At 41.7% G+C, this 13983-nt stretch overlaps 1 protein-coding gene across 2 annotated transcripts; it reads left to right on the forward strand.

The window, feature by feature from the left end:
- The first annotated feature begins 278 nt into the window (after positions 1–278).
- slc13a2 (solute carrier family 13 member 2) lies at positions 279–10740 on the forward strand. 2 transcript variants are annotated; one of them, XM_030068071.1, is made up of 12 exons: positions 279–371; positions 2272–2400; positions 3124–3260; positions 4026–4251; positions 4781–4962; positions 5089–5211; positions 6217–6426; positions 6762–6879; positions 7149–7250; positions 8480–8641; positions 8749–8886; positions 10418–10740. In XM_030068071.1, the coding sequence occupies exons 1-12, from the start codon at positions 279–281 to the stop codon at positions 10547–10549; spliced, it is 1752 nt and encodes a 583-aa protein (XP_029923931.1). In that variant the 3' UTR covers positions 10550–10740. The 2 variants fall into 2 exon arrangements, with proteins under 2 accessions (XP_029923931.1, XP_029923932.1); XM_030068072.1 differs by lacking the exon at positions 279–371 and having other exon boundaries at positions 2287–2400; positions 4026–4236; positions 4820–4962; positions 7140–7250.
- The last annotated feature ends 3243 nt before the right edge of the window (positions 10741–13983 follow it).

Genomic DNA, 13983 nt, shown 5'->3' on the forward strand with positions numbered 1-13983 from the left:
TGATAGCTCACCAGAGATATCAACACCAAATCAGCGTGTTATTAGCTTCATTACCACACAGGTTCTGTTTTAAGATCTCTGCGTGGAACTCGTCTCTCCTTTTCTTGAGCAGCCGCTCACCTGTGCTTTACCTCTGAGTTCCCTGGCCCAGGTGTGTGGCTGTAGGTGTACCTATCCGCTTCACCTGGAGTATTTGGCCTTTGTCAGCTTTCCGTTTAGTTACCTGGGAGATTACTGGATAGTTTTTCACCTGTTGGTTGATCTCTTTCTGGAGAATCATGTCAAGGTGGCTGTGGCACCACAGAAACTACATCATCATTGTCCTCACGCCGCTCCTCATCCTTCCCCTGCCGCTGCTCAGCCCAACACCAGTAAGTGTGTTTGTTTATGTGTGTGTGTGTGTACATGTGCGTGTGTGTGTGTGTGTGTGTGTGTGTAAAGCAAGGCAAATAGTGGCATTAGATTATTAACTGAGCTGTTAACTTCTGTATTAATGTGTTGATTGATGTCCCGCAGCACAAGTGTTGTCCAGAGGGGTTTCAGTGCCTTTGCAATCTGAAACAGACACCAAGTGCTTGTGATGTGGTCTGACGGTGGCATCGCATTTGTACTGTCTTCAAAGGCAGAGGATTCAAATAAAAAGAGAGAAATGTTTTGTTTATAATATTTAAAACCATTTAACACAAGCAAACGAGCCACGAGGCAAAAAAGCCGCACATGGATCGTGTTTTTTTTTTTTTTGTTTGTTTTTTTTTTAGCAGGACTGAGAAACAACAGGAAAAAGAAGAAGAAGACAAGCACAGATGCAACCAAATTAAAAGTAAATAGAAAATATATGCCCTGAAACAATACTGAAAATATAACTATTATATAAATTTTCTGGCTTTAGGTTATCAGTACCAGGCCAGAGATGAAGCAGATTAGTACATAATATACAATTGGTGAAGTAAAAAAAAACCTGTGTGCACGTGCATTTCAGCAATATTTAGTAGTAATATTTCAAATATTACTTCAATCCTTCAATACAGCCTGTTTCACTGACCTTTCAACTTGAAACTTGAAATTTATTAACAGTAACGAGAAACATAAATATTCTGTCTGACAAAGAAAACATGAAAACACCAACCTATTACACAGCAAATATCGCTTAACTGTGGCCATGTGTGTCCACGACACTTATCACTGAGCAGATCTTCAATGTCAACCACTAAAGACAACAAAACATCTCTTTCCAAGGCCAAATTCCATCAGAGGCACAGCCACCTAATAACCCTGAGCCCCCAACAAGTTCTGCCTAAATGTTTTCATGGAATATTGTGGCCCGTGTGTCTAAACGCTGCAGCTGGACGGCCCAAAAACATGTAGTCAGCTGCATGTGTGCAAAAACGAAGCTTCACAGACGTAAAGCTCCGTTTTTTCTTTTTTCTTATTTGCAAGTTGGTGATTTTCTCCAAATGCTTGAGAGAGAGTGGATGATGAACAACATGCTATGGATTTTAACACACATTTGAGCCCATATGCTTCGACAGAGGAGTGACAGTGCACCATTAAAGAGGGGGCAAGTGCAGAGGAAAATCATATCCAGAAATTACCACAGCACTGTTTGAATCAAAACATGATGAAAATGAACTAGGATTGCATTAAAGTATACATTGATCTATTAAACATATGAAATATAGGTACATTATTGTTATTTTCATGTATATAATAGCTCATATGCATAAATTCCATGCACATATATTACATATATGATATATGAAATTCATGTGTTATAATATTTATATTTAATCATTTTAAGATTCAATCAGTTTGATCCATTTAAAACAGGCTACTGACACTGAGCTTCTGGAGGCTAGTGGAAATTTTCACGTCGGGGAGTTTAAACAGTTTGTGTGAGCTGGAGTTATAGAGAGGACCCAATAAAGACTTATCTTGAAAGACAAGAACACCGCAAATTGTTTGTGTTTATGATCAAGGGTTACTGCTATCGGCATGTGTAAAGTCTTATTGCCTTTTAAAGAGATGCGGGAGATAAGATACAGATACATACAGTGGTTAGAGTTGCTGCTTGAAAGCTAAAATCTGTACTTTACTGTATGACTGTGCCTATCTCTTATGGTGTTAATGTGTATGTGTGCACCTGCTTTACTGTCTGGTAGTTACACAGATGAAGGATCTCAACTTATTTTGCATGCAAGATGACAAAATACTGTGTTTTTATATCATTGGTCCTCAATGTGTTTGTGTGTGTGTGTGTGTGTCTGCTTACAGGAAGCACGATGTGGCTTTGCTATCATCCTCATGGCCTTGTACTGGTGTACAGAGTGTATGCCTCTGGCTGTGACTGCCCTGCTGCCAGTCGTCCTCTTCCCCATGATGGGCATCATGAAGGCCGGGGCGGTACGGTCATCATCTACACTTTACAGCTTTCTAGTTTGTTACCCACCAGGTCCTGTGTGTGTCCACCTGCACAAAATACAGTGATATTGTCATAGACTATAAACACATCACAATATCACCGCCCCCCCACATACATACGCAGGTGGAAGTCAGAGGTCAAAGGTCATATAGCTTACAGCTACTGACTTTGCTGATTCCAGTGTTTTGCTGCAGTTTTTATGGCTCATAAAACCAAATGAATGTCCTTTGGGTGGAAAAAAAACTTGATGTAACACGTTTTTGCCTCGCTATCAGGCTTTACTCCAAGGCAACATATCTTGAAATCTATTGGGTGGACTGCATAAAATTTGGGGAGCAATTTGTGCTCCTCACAGGATGGACCCTATAAAATCTGGTGACCTCGTGACTTTTCCTCTAGCACCACCCTGAGGCCAAAATGTCAAATTTGATATCTCAAAATCGGTTGGATGGATCTCCTTGAAATTTGGAAAGCAAATTCTAGCTTTGATGAATTTGTGGCCTTTTCTGTAGCACCACCCTCAGGCCAAAATGTATAAGTCCTATTGTCCTATTACATGCATCAAGTCAGAGGGGCAGCAGAGGCGGGGGGCCCACACTTGTTTGTGCATGCTCTAATTTTGATTCTTGATTCTTTTCAATTCTAATTCAGTGTGCATGAATGCCAAAGTCAGGTTTCATGTATGTCTGTGTTGTCTATTTCAGGTCTGTGTTGAGTATCTGAAGGACTCCAACATGCTGTTCATTGGCGGCCTCTTAGTGGCCATCGCAGTGGAGAACTGGAACCTTCATAAACGCATCGCCCTGCGAGTTTTACTGCTGGTTGGTGTGCGTCCTGCCCTGTAAGAGCCCTGCAACCTCAGATTCAACTCACCTGCGCAAATTAGATCAGATTACATCAGATTACTGATCAGATGGCTTGTTTATATGAATAGCTGCCAAATATCAGGGTCAAATAGTGCAAATACCCATTAAGTCACAATGAAATGAAAAAGGGCTTTGTCATATTTTAGTTATTGTATCAACAAATAATACACCCATTAACCAAAACTTGAAAAAAGAACTGCACACTGTTTACTGTAGCAAAACCTCATTACGTTTCCTTCCTGGGAAATCCTGTATTTTTACTGGTTGCCTCATAATGTACTTGTGGGTGTAGATAAAGATTTCCAGCTAATACTGTCACATTTTTTTAATTTATTTTTTTTATAAACCCTCCTCCATCCTTCTCATCTTCCCCTTCACCACCCTCTCCACCCTCTTCATCTTCCTAGTATTTGATTGACTTATATCACTGGCCACAATGGAAATATCAGTCCCAACCCAAACATCCTGTTTGGACCACAAATGTAAAAGTGCTGCTCACAAAATACCTAAAGAAAATGTAGAAAAACATTTAGTATATTTTTAATCAGCTGGCAGCTTACAAGAGGCTAGCTAAACTGTCCACACTTGGTAAACCTCACTCATCCAGTACTTGTTAAAACTTTAAATGCTAAGAAAAATTAGTGACCCCTATTTGACCCAGATCTGACTGTCACTCCTCTTTTCTGTACCATGCAGTTTTCTTCACCCTTCACAGTCATCTGCTTTATCCGCCCACCCAGGTTAATGATGGGCTTCATGATTGTCTCGGCCTTCCTGTCCATGTGGATCAGCAACACGGCCACCACAGCCATGATGCTGCCTATCGCTCAGGCCGTGCTGCAGCAGCTCAGTGCCACTGAGGCCCAGGCGGACGAGCGAGATCTCGAGGCTGCAGGCGAGGACAACCACGCCTTCGAGCTCGAGACCAAACAAACTAAAGAGGAGATGACAGTTGAGCCACCGGAAGTCATCAAGACTCAGCTGGATGCCACAGTATGTAAGTATAAATGTCTGTCAGAGAAAAGGGCAGGACGACACAGATAGATAGACTGAACAATCAATCAAAACATTATCAAATTGCAGTATGGCCAAGCACAATATCCAAATCTCAGGAGCTGCAGTTTTTTGATAAATCTAAAATGTGTGTCAAAGTATTGTTATAAATAAAGTATTATGTTGCTACAAATATGCCCTGTGTTTTCCAGATGTAAGAAAACATGTTTGTTTGGTACAGCAAAAGTCACCATCATCATTATGACAGCTTTTTTCAGTGAAAATGACAATTATAATGCAATAATTATCACTCCTACTAAGATCATTAATCATACTGCAATCACTATATCTGTGTAATTAATCACAATGTTATTATTAAAGCATAATCGTTCAGTACCTACTGTATCAAAATCAGTGATTTCACAAGATAAGAGAAATTATAGGATGATAAGTAAGCTGAGGCCTTGGTTGGCACATTCCCTCAAATTACAAATCAGATGAGCATCCCGTGCCGGAGTGGAATGCAGACACAAACCTGGAGCGGAGGGCGAAAGCGAGGGAGGAGAAGTACACGCTCCTGACCAAAGGCATGAGTCTGAGCGTGTGCTACTCTGCCAGCATCGGAGGCACGGCCACCCTCACCGGCACAACCCCCAACCTCATTCTGAAGGGACAAGTGGACAAGTAAGGCACTTATCAGACAGGCAAAATTATTTCAGATATTTAAACATGCACTGTTGTTTCTGTACTCCATTCACTCTGTTTTTTTTTTTTTTTTTCAACCCTGGTCTTCTCTTATTCTCTGTAAAGGATCTTCCCTAAAAATGGTGGTGTGATCAACTTTGCCAGCTGGTTTGGATTTGCCTGTCCCAACATGCTGATCATGCTGGTGTTCTCCTGGCTCTGGCTGCAGTTTATGTTCCTGGGCTTCAAGTAAGAAGCTCTCATCTGCAGGGTTAGGGGTTAATGGATTAGCCTACATGTAATTAGGATAATCTGATTACAACAATAGTAATCCTCTACATAAAAAATGCAGCAGTCAGATTACAGATGCTCTTGTGAAAGAGCAGCACAGACAAATGGCTATGTTTTTAATCTGGATTCACCTTCACTATTTTTAACAATAGGGGATGCTACTCAAAATTATTTTAGGAAAAGTCAAAGACTGAGGGGCGATAATTTTTTTTTTTTTTTTTTTTTTTTTTTTTTTTTTTTTAAACATAGTAACATACAGTTGAAAAACTGCCACAGGTAGTAGTTAGTAACACTGTGAAACTAAACAAACCAGTAACAGTGAGTACACAGTACACAGTGCTATACATGCACTATGTAAACTGGAATAAATTAGCTGTTTAACCTGATAAACTGTAAGTGATGAAGGCAAAGTAATCTGAATTCCACTGACATTCACTTATAATACAGCAGATACAGCAGAAAAACAGTAGATTATGTTACTGATAGCACACACACACACACACACACACACACACACACACACACACACACACACACACACAAACACACAAACAAACAAAACAAAACAAAACAAATCAGTGATCTGTACTGGATTTCATCATGATGGTAATCATCACAGCCTGACTCCGTGCTCAAATGTCATCTTTGTAATGACATTCAAAGTAAACCAAAAAAAGCAAGTGTACATAAATTGTGGAAAATATGACCCAACTGGGTGTGACATAAGATGATAACATTGTTTTGACAACATAATGAACTTTGAGCACACACTCATCCAAGGTTATCTCTGGCTTAAATCTTAACCAAAACTGGCACACTTTATATGTGTATGTATAAGTGAAATCACAATTCAGATTGCACATGGTCTAAGTCCATACATATAAACTTTTAATCACTTCCTTAATTTACCAGTCCTTTGTCTCTTTTTCTCCCCATCTTTGCCCTTTGCACTTTCCTGCTCAGCATAAAGAAATCATTTGGTTGTGGCATGAACAAAGACAGAGATAAGGAAGCATACAAAGTGATGAAGGAGGAGTACAAGAAGCTGGGTCGCATGACGTTTGCGGAGGGGGCGGTGCTGACCATCTTCACCCTGCTGGTGATCTTGTGGTTCACCAGGGAGCCAGGATTCGTGGACGGCTGGGCGACTGTGCTCTTCAATAAGGGTGGAGAGTGAGTCCCTCTTTCTCTGACATTACCTGCAACTCTTCACACTTTCTCTCCTTTCTTTCACTCCTTCTGTCTCTCTCTCCTGCCCCCTTTCTGTCCTGCAGAGTATGACACATAATAGTGAGAGGATACTGACATGGGACATCCATAGGGGAACATCTCCTCTCTCTTGGATTGAAGGATTATATACTCTAATATGAATCAATGCGTAAATATTTGTTTGTGCAAAGCATAGTGCACACATGAATGCACCATGACTACATGATGAGACAGAGTGAAACACAGCAGCAAAATCTTAAATTAAAACATGTCTAATGCCACTTGCTTGTTTCTCTCAGGTTTGTGACAGATGGAACCGTAGCTATCTTTATGTCTATGCTCTTCTTCGTAATCCCCTCCCAGCTCCCCGGGAGTGGAGGCTACGGTTACGATGCAGAGGGTGAGTCAAGAACAAATGTCTCAGTCTGAAATGTTTCTATCATTACTGAAAAAAAGGAAAAACGTAGGCCTACTCAAATCCACAATTCTGAAGATCACCCATCATCTTTTACAGACAAATCCAACATAACCCGCAATATTCATGATGCTCCAGTAGCCTTAATTTGGTTTTCAGCTCATTGGACCTCTGGGTGATGATTACCCAGCAGACATGACGCCGCTCCTTCAATCTAATTACTGTTTCATACTCAAACTTTCATTTTGGTCTCATAGGTAAGGCAGTGAAGGCTCCCCCCACTCTGCTGAACTGGCAGATCGTCCATGAGCGAATGCCCTGGAACATCATCCTGCTGCTGGGAGGAGGCTTTGCTCTGGCTGCTGGCAGTGAGGTAAACATCCATTAACACTCAGTCCGTGTCCTTTCTTTTCTTTTAAAAGTGTGAAAATGAAGGGAAGCACATAAGAAGCACGGTGGCACAGCAGTTGTGGGCCAAAGTTGTGACCCCAGTTATGGTTTAGTTCCTACTGAGATTGATCAGTTTGAGGATTTGACCCTCACAATCTATGTCTTAATGTATGATACAAGACATGACCACATGGAATAGCTAAACAGGAGTTTTATATGTATTTTTGGTGTCAGTAAAGCAAATGGAAAACAAGACCTGTATTTTGAGCTGTAAAGTTAGATCAGATTAGATCAGACTAGATTACTTTGGTTAACAGCTCACAGTACGGACACAGTATAAAAACAGCAGTATAAAACAACAGACACATTCAAAACACTAATGATAAAGAAAATAACATGTTTCCAATATATATATATATATATATATATATATATATATATATATATATATGTGTGTGTGTGTGTGTGTGTGTGTGTATATATATATATATATATATATATATACATATACATATACATATACATATATATACACACACACATATATATATATATATATATATATATATATACAGAGTTGAAAAGTCTGATGATTGTTGGCATAAAGGAGTAGTTCTTAAAAGCTTATTTTCCAATTTTCCCTCAACAAGTCAGTTTTTACTAATGGAGAAAATGGAATGGAATAAATCTCCACGGAAAACCTCGAACCATAAAATGAGCCGAAAATTTTCATGTTGGTGACTGAATTTAGTTACTCAACAAAGTAAAGATGCTGTTGCAATCATGAAATGGCAATAGTCTACATTCTCAAAGTTTTGTTTAAAAATCCCATTGTAACACAAATTAGACCACGAGCTCACTCATTTGAGCATGCACCAGTACTGAGTGAAGAGAAGGGCATGGCACATGGCTCATGCACAAGTGATCCTTGTCAACTCTGAAAGTGGTAACAGTACAGTTTATGTAAAAAAAAAAAAAAAATCACGAATTGAGACCCAGACATTGCCTTCAGTGGGTAACCAATGTGCATTAAAGTGGGTCAGTTAATACCCTGGACCAGAGTTAGGATCAGTTCACACTGGAAACATTTCTCCTGCATCTTCTTCAGCTTCCCTCCTGTCCCAGTACAAAATAAAAGCACTCTGACTCTTTTATAGAAATCAAAATTTCAACTTCCATGTGTTTGAAATATTTTGCCTCAATATTTTGCAGGAGTCACATCTGTCCGACTGGCTGGGGGCGCAGTTGGCTCCTTTGAAGAGTATTCCCCCGTTCGCCATCTCCTTGCTACTCAGCCTGCTGGTGGCAACGTTCACTGAGTGCTCCAGCAACACTGCCACCACCACCCTGTTCCTGCCCATCCTGGCCTCAATGGTAAACCAAACTTGCACTGTGTGAATTCTCAGACACAGGCACATAAACACACCACGGAATACACTCCTATCAACAGCATTTTAATGTATGTAACTGCTTTCCCGTAGGCCACAGCTATTAAGATCCACCCCCTGTATGTGATGCTCCCCTGCACCATCGCTGCCTCTCTGGCCTTCATGCTGCCTGTCGCTACGCCTCCCAATGCCATCGCCTTCTCTTTTGGAAAACTCAAAGTCATAGACATGGTGAGACCCAGACCCACTCACACACATATATAACACATAATCATATACGCATAATGTACTATTGCATTATTAGAGGAAAGTGTTATGTGATAGTGTTATGTAACCAACCATTAATTTGTGATTTTCAGTTATTTTACACTGAACTATTTTCTTTTTTGCTTCAGTGCATGCTCACATGAAGTTGGGTAAATCTGAAAGTGTTGTTATGCTGGTTTTCCATCCACAGCAAACCACACTAGCATGAGGGCAAGAGAGTTCAAATTTTTTGAGCAGAAGGAATAAGAGTCATGCCCCTCTCTTACGACAAAACACACTTCCTGTATGACTGTAAAACCTGTAAAAGTCTAGGAAAAGGCCCTTGCTGTTTGATTCTGAGGGACTGACACCAAAACATGGCGTGTGTTCTGCAATTGAACTTGTAGCTGAGCTGGAAATACCTTGGCATGACGTTATGTTGTCTACGTTGGGCCAGTCATCCATGAGAGTAAGAAATATCACACCAAACCAAAAAATGATCTCGCAGTGTAAGGTAGACAGCCACTGTTTTTTTTTTTGTTTTTTTTTTGAAGTAGCTTTTAAGTGTTTTAGGGAGGATTGTTCCTTTAACTTTCAATGAATGAGTTCATCAAACCTTTTGAATTCCGTAAAACATAAATATAATCCACTGTGCAATTACTACATCCAACTTACTGTACAATACAAGTGATTTTGCTTATTTTTAACATAATAGCCACAACATGTCCTACATTTCCCAGCATGCCTTTGGACAACCCCAGAGAATGGGTGTGAACTTTTTGTGGTTGAATCCAGGTGTGGTTAATACTGGAGAGAGCAATAGAGATATCTGTTCTAGATATTGTATTAGTCTAGATGCTTCTGCTAATATTTTCAAAGCAAGCAGTCATATTTTAGATCTCTGATATAATTTTATGCAGCTACTGGTTTCTATTCATTCCACTATGGTATGAACATGAACTTTCAGAGACTTCAGACTTTCATTACTCCAGTATCCATCTCTGTGATGAAGTCGTTCACGTTAGTTTTTGCTAAAAAAAATAGCTGCACTGTTGTGTTTTAATGACTTGAAATTGGGCAGAGTGAAATAGTCTCTCTGCCAGAAAATAGTCCCTGTGGAAATGTTTCTTTTACACAATGAACGATCAGCTCTGTGGTTTAAAAATCACAGCGAATTTGTTAGCCAAAGAGGCAGAACATTATAAGGTGTGTGTTACAATGAAAAATATTTGCATGATGATTGCCAAACAGTCACTGGTACGGCCCTTCAAAGCCACTTCATCACAGAGCTTTTCTCCACTGTGCAGTCCCAATCAATAGGCATTAATAGGCATATTCATGTTGTATCCATGCACTGAGGGACTGTGGATCCCTGCAGGGTGAATCCTTTTCTGTCTTGAACCCACATGTTGTCTACCTGCCTGCTATTTTCACAATCAAGGATACAAAAAAAATGAAATGAATCTAAATGTAAAGGTGGAGCTGACATTGTAAGTGTCTGTATGTGTCCCTCCAGGTGAAGGCTGGCTTCATGCTGAACCTCATCGGGATTCTGTGCATTAATTTAGGCATCAACACCTGGGGATACAGCATGTTCCAGATGCATACCTTCCCTGACTGGGCCAACATCACACACAACAAACCTTGAGCAAGGGGATAACGGCGAGAGATGGGGAGGAAATGGCAGAGGGAGGTGGTAAATGAAGCAAAAAAAGGACAGTTTGGATTTAATGGAAAGAACAAGAACAAGTATGTGAAGATAGAACTGGGGTGAGAATGCACTATTTAGATCAAGCATCCCTCTTTTGGTGCGCTGCCATAGTAAGAAAATTACCACTACTGCTGGAGAAAATGTGACATTAAAATGATTGTGTAGTTTACCAGGTTTTTCCTCAACCACACAACGAAATGTAGTCCTAAAGTTCTGAATCAGAGTTTTTATTACAGTAAATTACCCAATCTCTCAAGCCTGCAGCTCAACAGCCAGCAGCTAAGAGGCACCACTGCTTCCACCATTAGACCGATTGGCTGCTAATGGTGCTCAGTGCCTCTACATGTGGTTTCACTGACAGAACAAAAGGAAATGATGCTGCGATTTCAAACTGAGCTCATTTCCCAAAGTCAAGTCGTTAATCTATTTATCATCAAAATAATAACAATACTAATACAAGGATGGAATGCAGCCTCCGATCAATGTGTGTTTTTCCCAAGAGTGGTGGCCAATAGCTGGAGTGTTTTTGTTGTTATTGTTGTTGTTATTGTTGTTTTTAAAGTCGTGATTCTACTGAATAGCAGGCCCGGACTGTACATCGGGAGAACCGGGAGAATTCCCGAAGCGCCGGCCTGTCACTGGCCTGCTGGCCTGCCTGTCTTTTTTTTTTTTTTTTTTTTTTTTTTTGGACAGGTCGCCGGCCAGGCCAATCAGCTGTCATGCCGGTCCGCTCTCCGGTTGGCCTGTCCCTTACAGAGGGACAGGCCAGGCCAGGCCAGGCCAATCAGAGGCCAGCAGCCTGTGACAAGATCAAGACGTGATTGGTTTGTTTTGATTAACACCCGCCCCAACAGTCCGAGCACGCTGTAAACATAGGAGGGGGTGTGGCGACTCGCGCGAGTGTGTTGGACTGTGGAGGAGAGCGGAGGAGGCGGAAGGAAAGGTTTAGTGATTACATTGCAGTTGATAAATAAATTTTTCCATGGACCCCAATCCAAATCCGGGGAAAAAAAGAGGAAAGGTGGGGCAGAAAGGGAGAGAGAGAAAAAAAGAAAGGCACTCGAGGAAGACGCTGCCAAGTGCCTCAAGTTGCCCTTGTTATTCAGCCCCCCCCCCCCCCCCCCCCCCCCCCCCTCGCTGTCGCACCGTCAAAAAAAAGTGATGCTTCAGCAAGTGAGTTTTCTAAAACACACTGGTTCTTCTCAGTAGGAGATTCTTTAGGCCATGTACACTCTCAGTTAGAGTTGAATTAACACTGAGGATTAGATTTTACACGTACAGTGTAGAAATGTAGGACCTGGACTTGAAATTCAAAAGTTTTGAAATTAAATAAGGATTGAGGTTTTAAAATCACTGATTTACAAGCCATATTTTTTTTTACTGCCTTTGAGATTAATTTTTTTGTGCAACAAATGGGATATAATCATTCCATTATTCTTATAGTGAATGCAAAACACAATTAAAGCTGCAAGCAGCGTTGGACGGGCCCTCGCCCCCCCCGTGCACGTTGGGGACGGCGCGCGTGTCGAAGCGCAGACAATTCGTCCGTGTGTTCCAGTTTTAAGGGTATTTTTCGGTGCTTTCATTGTGAAAGAGTTTTGGGCTTTTATTTTGAAAGGCCGCGGAAGTCCTAGTGTGTGACTGACAGGACTACTGGCAGCTGCTGCATGATCACACCAAAATGCAGGCACACACACTCACTCACACAAACACACACACACACACACACACACATACGCACGTGCACACACACACACACGTGCGCACACACACACACACACACACACACACACACACACGACGCCAACAGAAACCCACTGGTAGTACATTCGCTGCTGGTGCCCCTCTGGCCACTAGCAGCGCCCCTCCAGCAGATGGCGCCCTTAGCATGTCCTAGTGTGTGACTGACTTGAGTACTGGCAGCTGTGTCATGATCAAACCAAAATGCAGGCAGACAGAGAAATCCTCATTCAATCCAATGGAGAAATCCAGAAAACCCACCCCTGTTTGAGGGGTCACAGCTCGGTCACCGTTTGAGTGACAGACTTGATTCAAAGCTTAAACGAGTCACGAGACTCGGATCTATAAATCTCCCATTTACATGATTTTGCTATCTTTTACCGTTTTTGAGTTATGGCAGTTTTAGTTTGAGAGTGTTTTCTGCTCCCTCTGAGCTCTTACAATGGGTGTGTATTGCGCATTCCTGAGGCAGCTAGAGTGAGTCACGTGTCCAGGCAGAGTGCAGAGCAGAGCACACCAGAGTCAAAAATGTTTGAAAACTCTTCACAGCTCCCACAAACTTGGTCCAATCCACATCAAAACTACATATTTTTGTAGGAATTTCCGTCCTCTTTCCATCTGCATAGTTTTCAAAGCTGTCAGACTTTTACTTTAGACTCCAGGGGCTTAATTAGTGCCAAGTGTCAGCCTCTTCCCACCAAACTCCCTGGGAAAAAATGAGGTTTTGGCTCTGGCCCCTCCGACTTGGAGGGCTTATAAAATCCAAACGAATCGAGTAATGACGGAGTTTTTAGCAACTTTTGTTAAGCAATGTGTCCTCTGTCATCTATTAAGTTTTCAAGCCACTGCCATTTACGGCCTGGGAGGAGATAGATTTTGTTCAAAGCGGAATTTTGGGCGAGAACGTGAACATTCCAACGCAAATTGCAGACTTCCTGTTGGTTTTAGGTCGGGGGTGTCAGCGCGTGATTTGTAGGGCTTGATAAGACCTACATTTCGGCACTGGTTTGGTGTTTCTATCACATTCCTGTGGGCCACAGCGGCTCCCTTTGTGTGCCTAGGTGGCGCTACGGAGTCCATTTTTGCACTTGGGGGGTCCGTTTGTCCATTTTATCAAATTTTTCGGCAGACCTGGCCTGCGTGCCAAATTTGGTGAGTTTTGGAGCATGTTTAGGGGGTCAAATTAAGGCCGAATGACACGTAAGAATAATAATAAAAAACGAAGCAATTACAATAGGGCTTCGCGCTGTTCCAGCGCTCGGGCCCTAATAATTCTATGTTTGCTATTCAAAGGTGGTGGTGGTATTGATAGCAGTCCTGTTGGTGCTGCAGAAAGAGAGGCCAGTGCACGACCATTGGCAGAAGGTACACAGCAATGTCTACAGTAGGGCATGTGATAGGTGGTACATGAGTCATTTGCATGTTCCTTGGGATTACATTACAAAAATGGTAGTTATTCTTTATTATTAATCACCAACCTGTAACAAGTTGCAGACATATGAAAACCAGGCAGTTGACATAAATATGGAGTGGCTATGTGACATCAGAGTTAGTGTTGGAGTGGCTAGTGCCTGTATGTGTAGGCTTCCAACCCCCCCCCCCAACCCGGATGGCCTGGGTGGATGACTACC

This window comes from Myripristis murdjan, chromosome 14 (assembly GCF_902150065.1).
Source record: "Myripristis murdjan chromosome 14, fMyrMur1.1, whole genome shotgun sequence".
In the NCBI taxonomy this organism is placed as follows: Eukaryota; Metazoa; Chordata; class Actinopteri; order Holocentriformes; family Holocentridae; genus Myripristis; species Myripristis murdjan.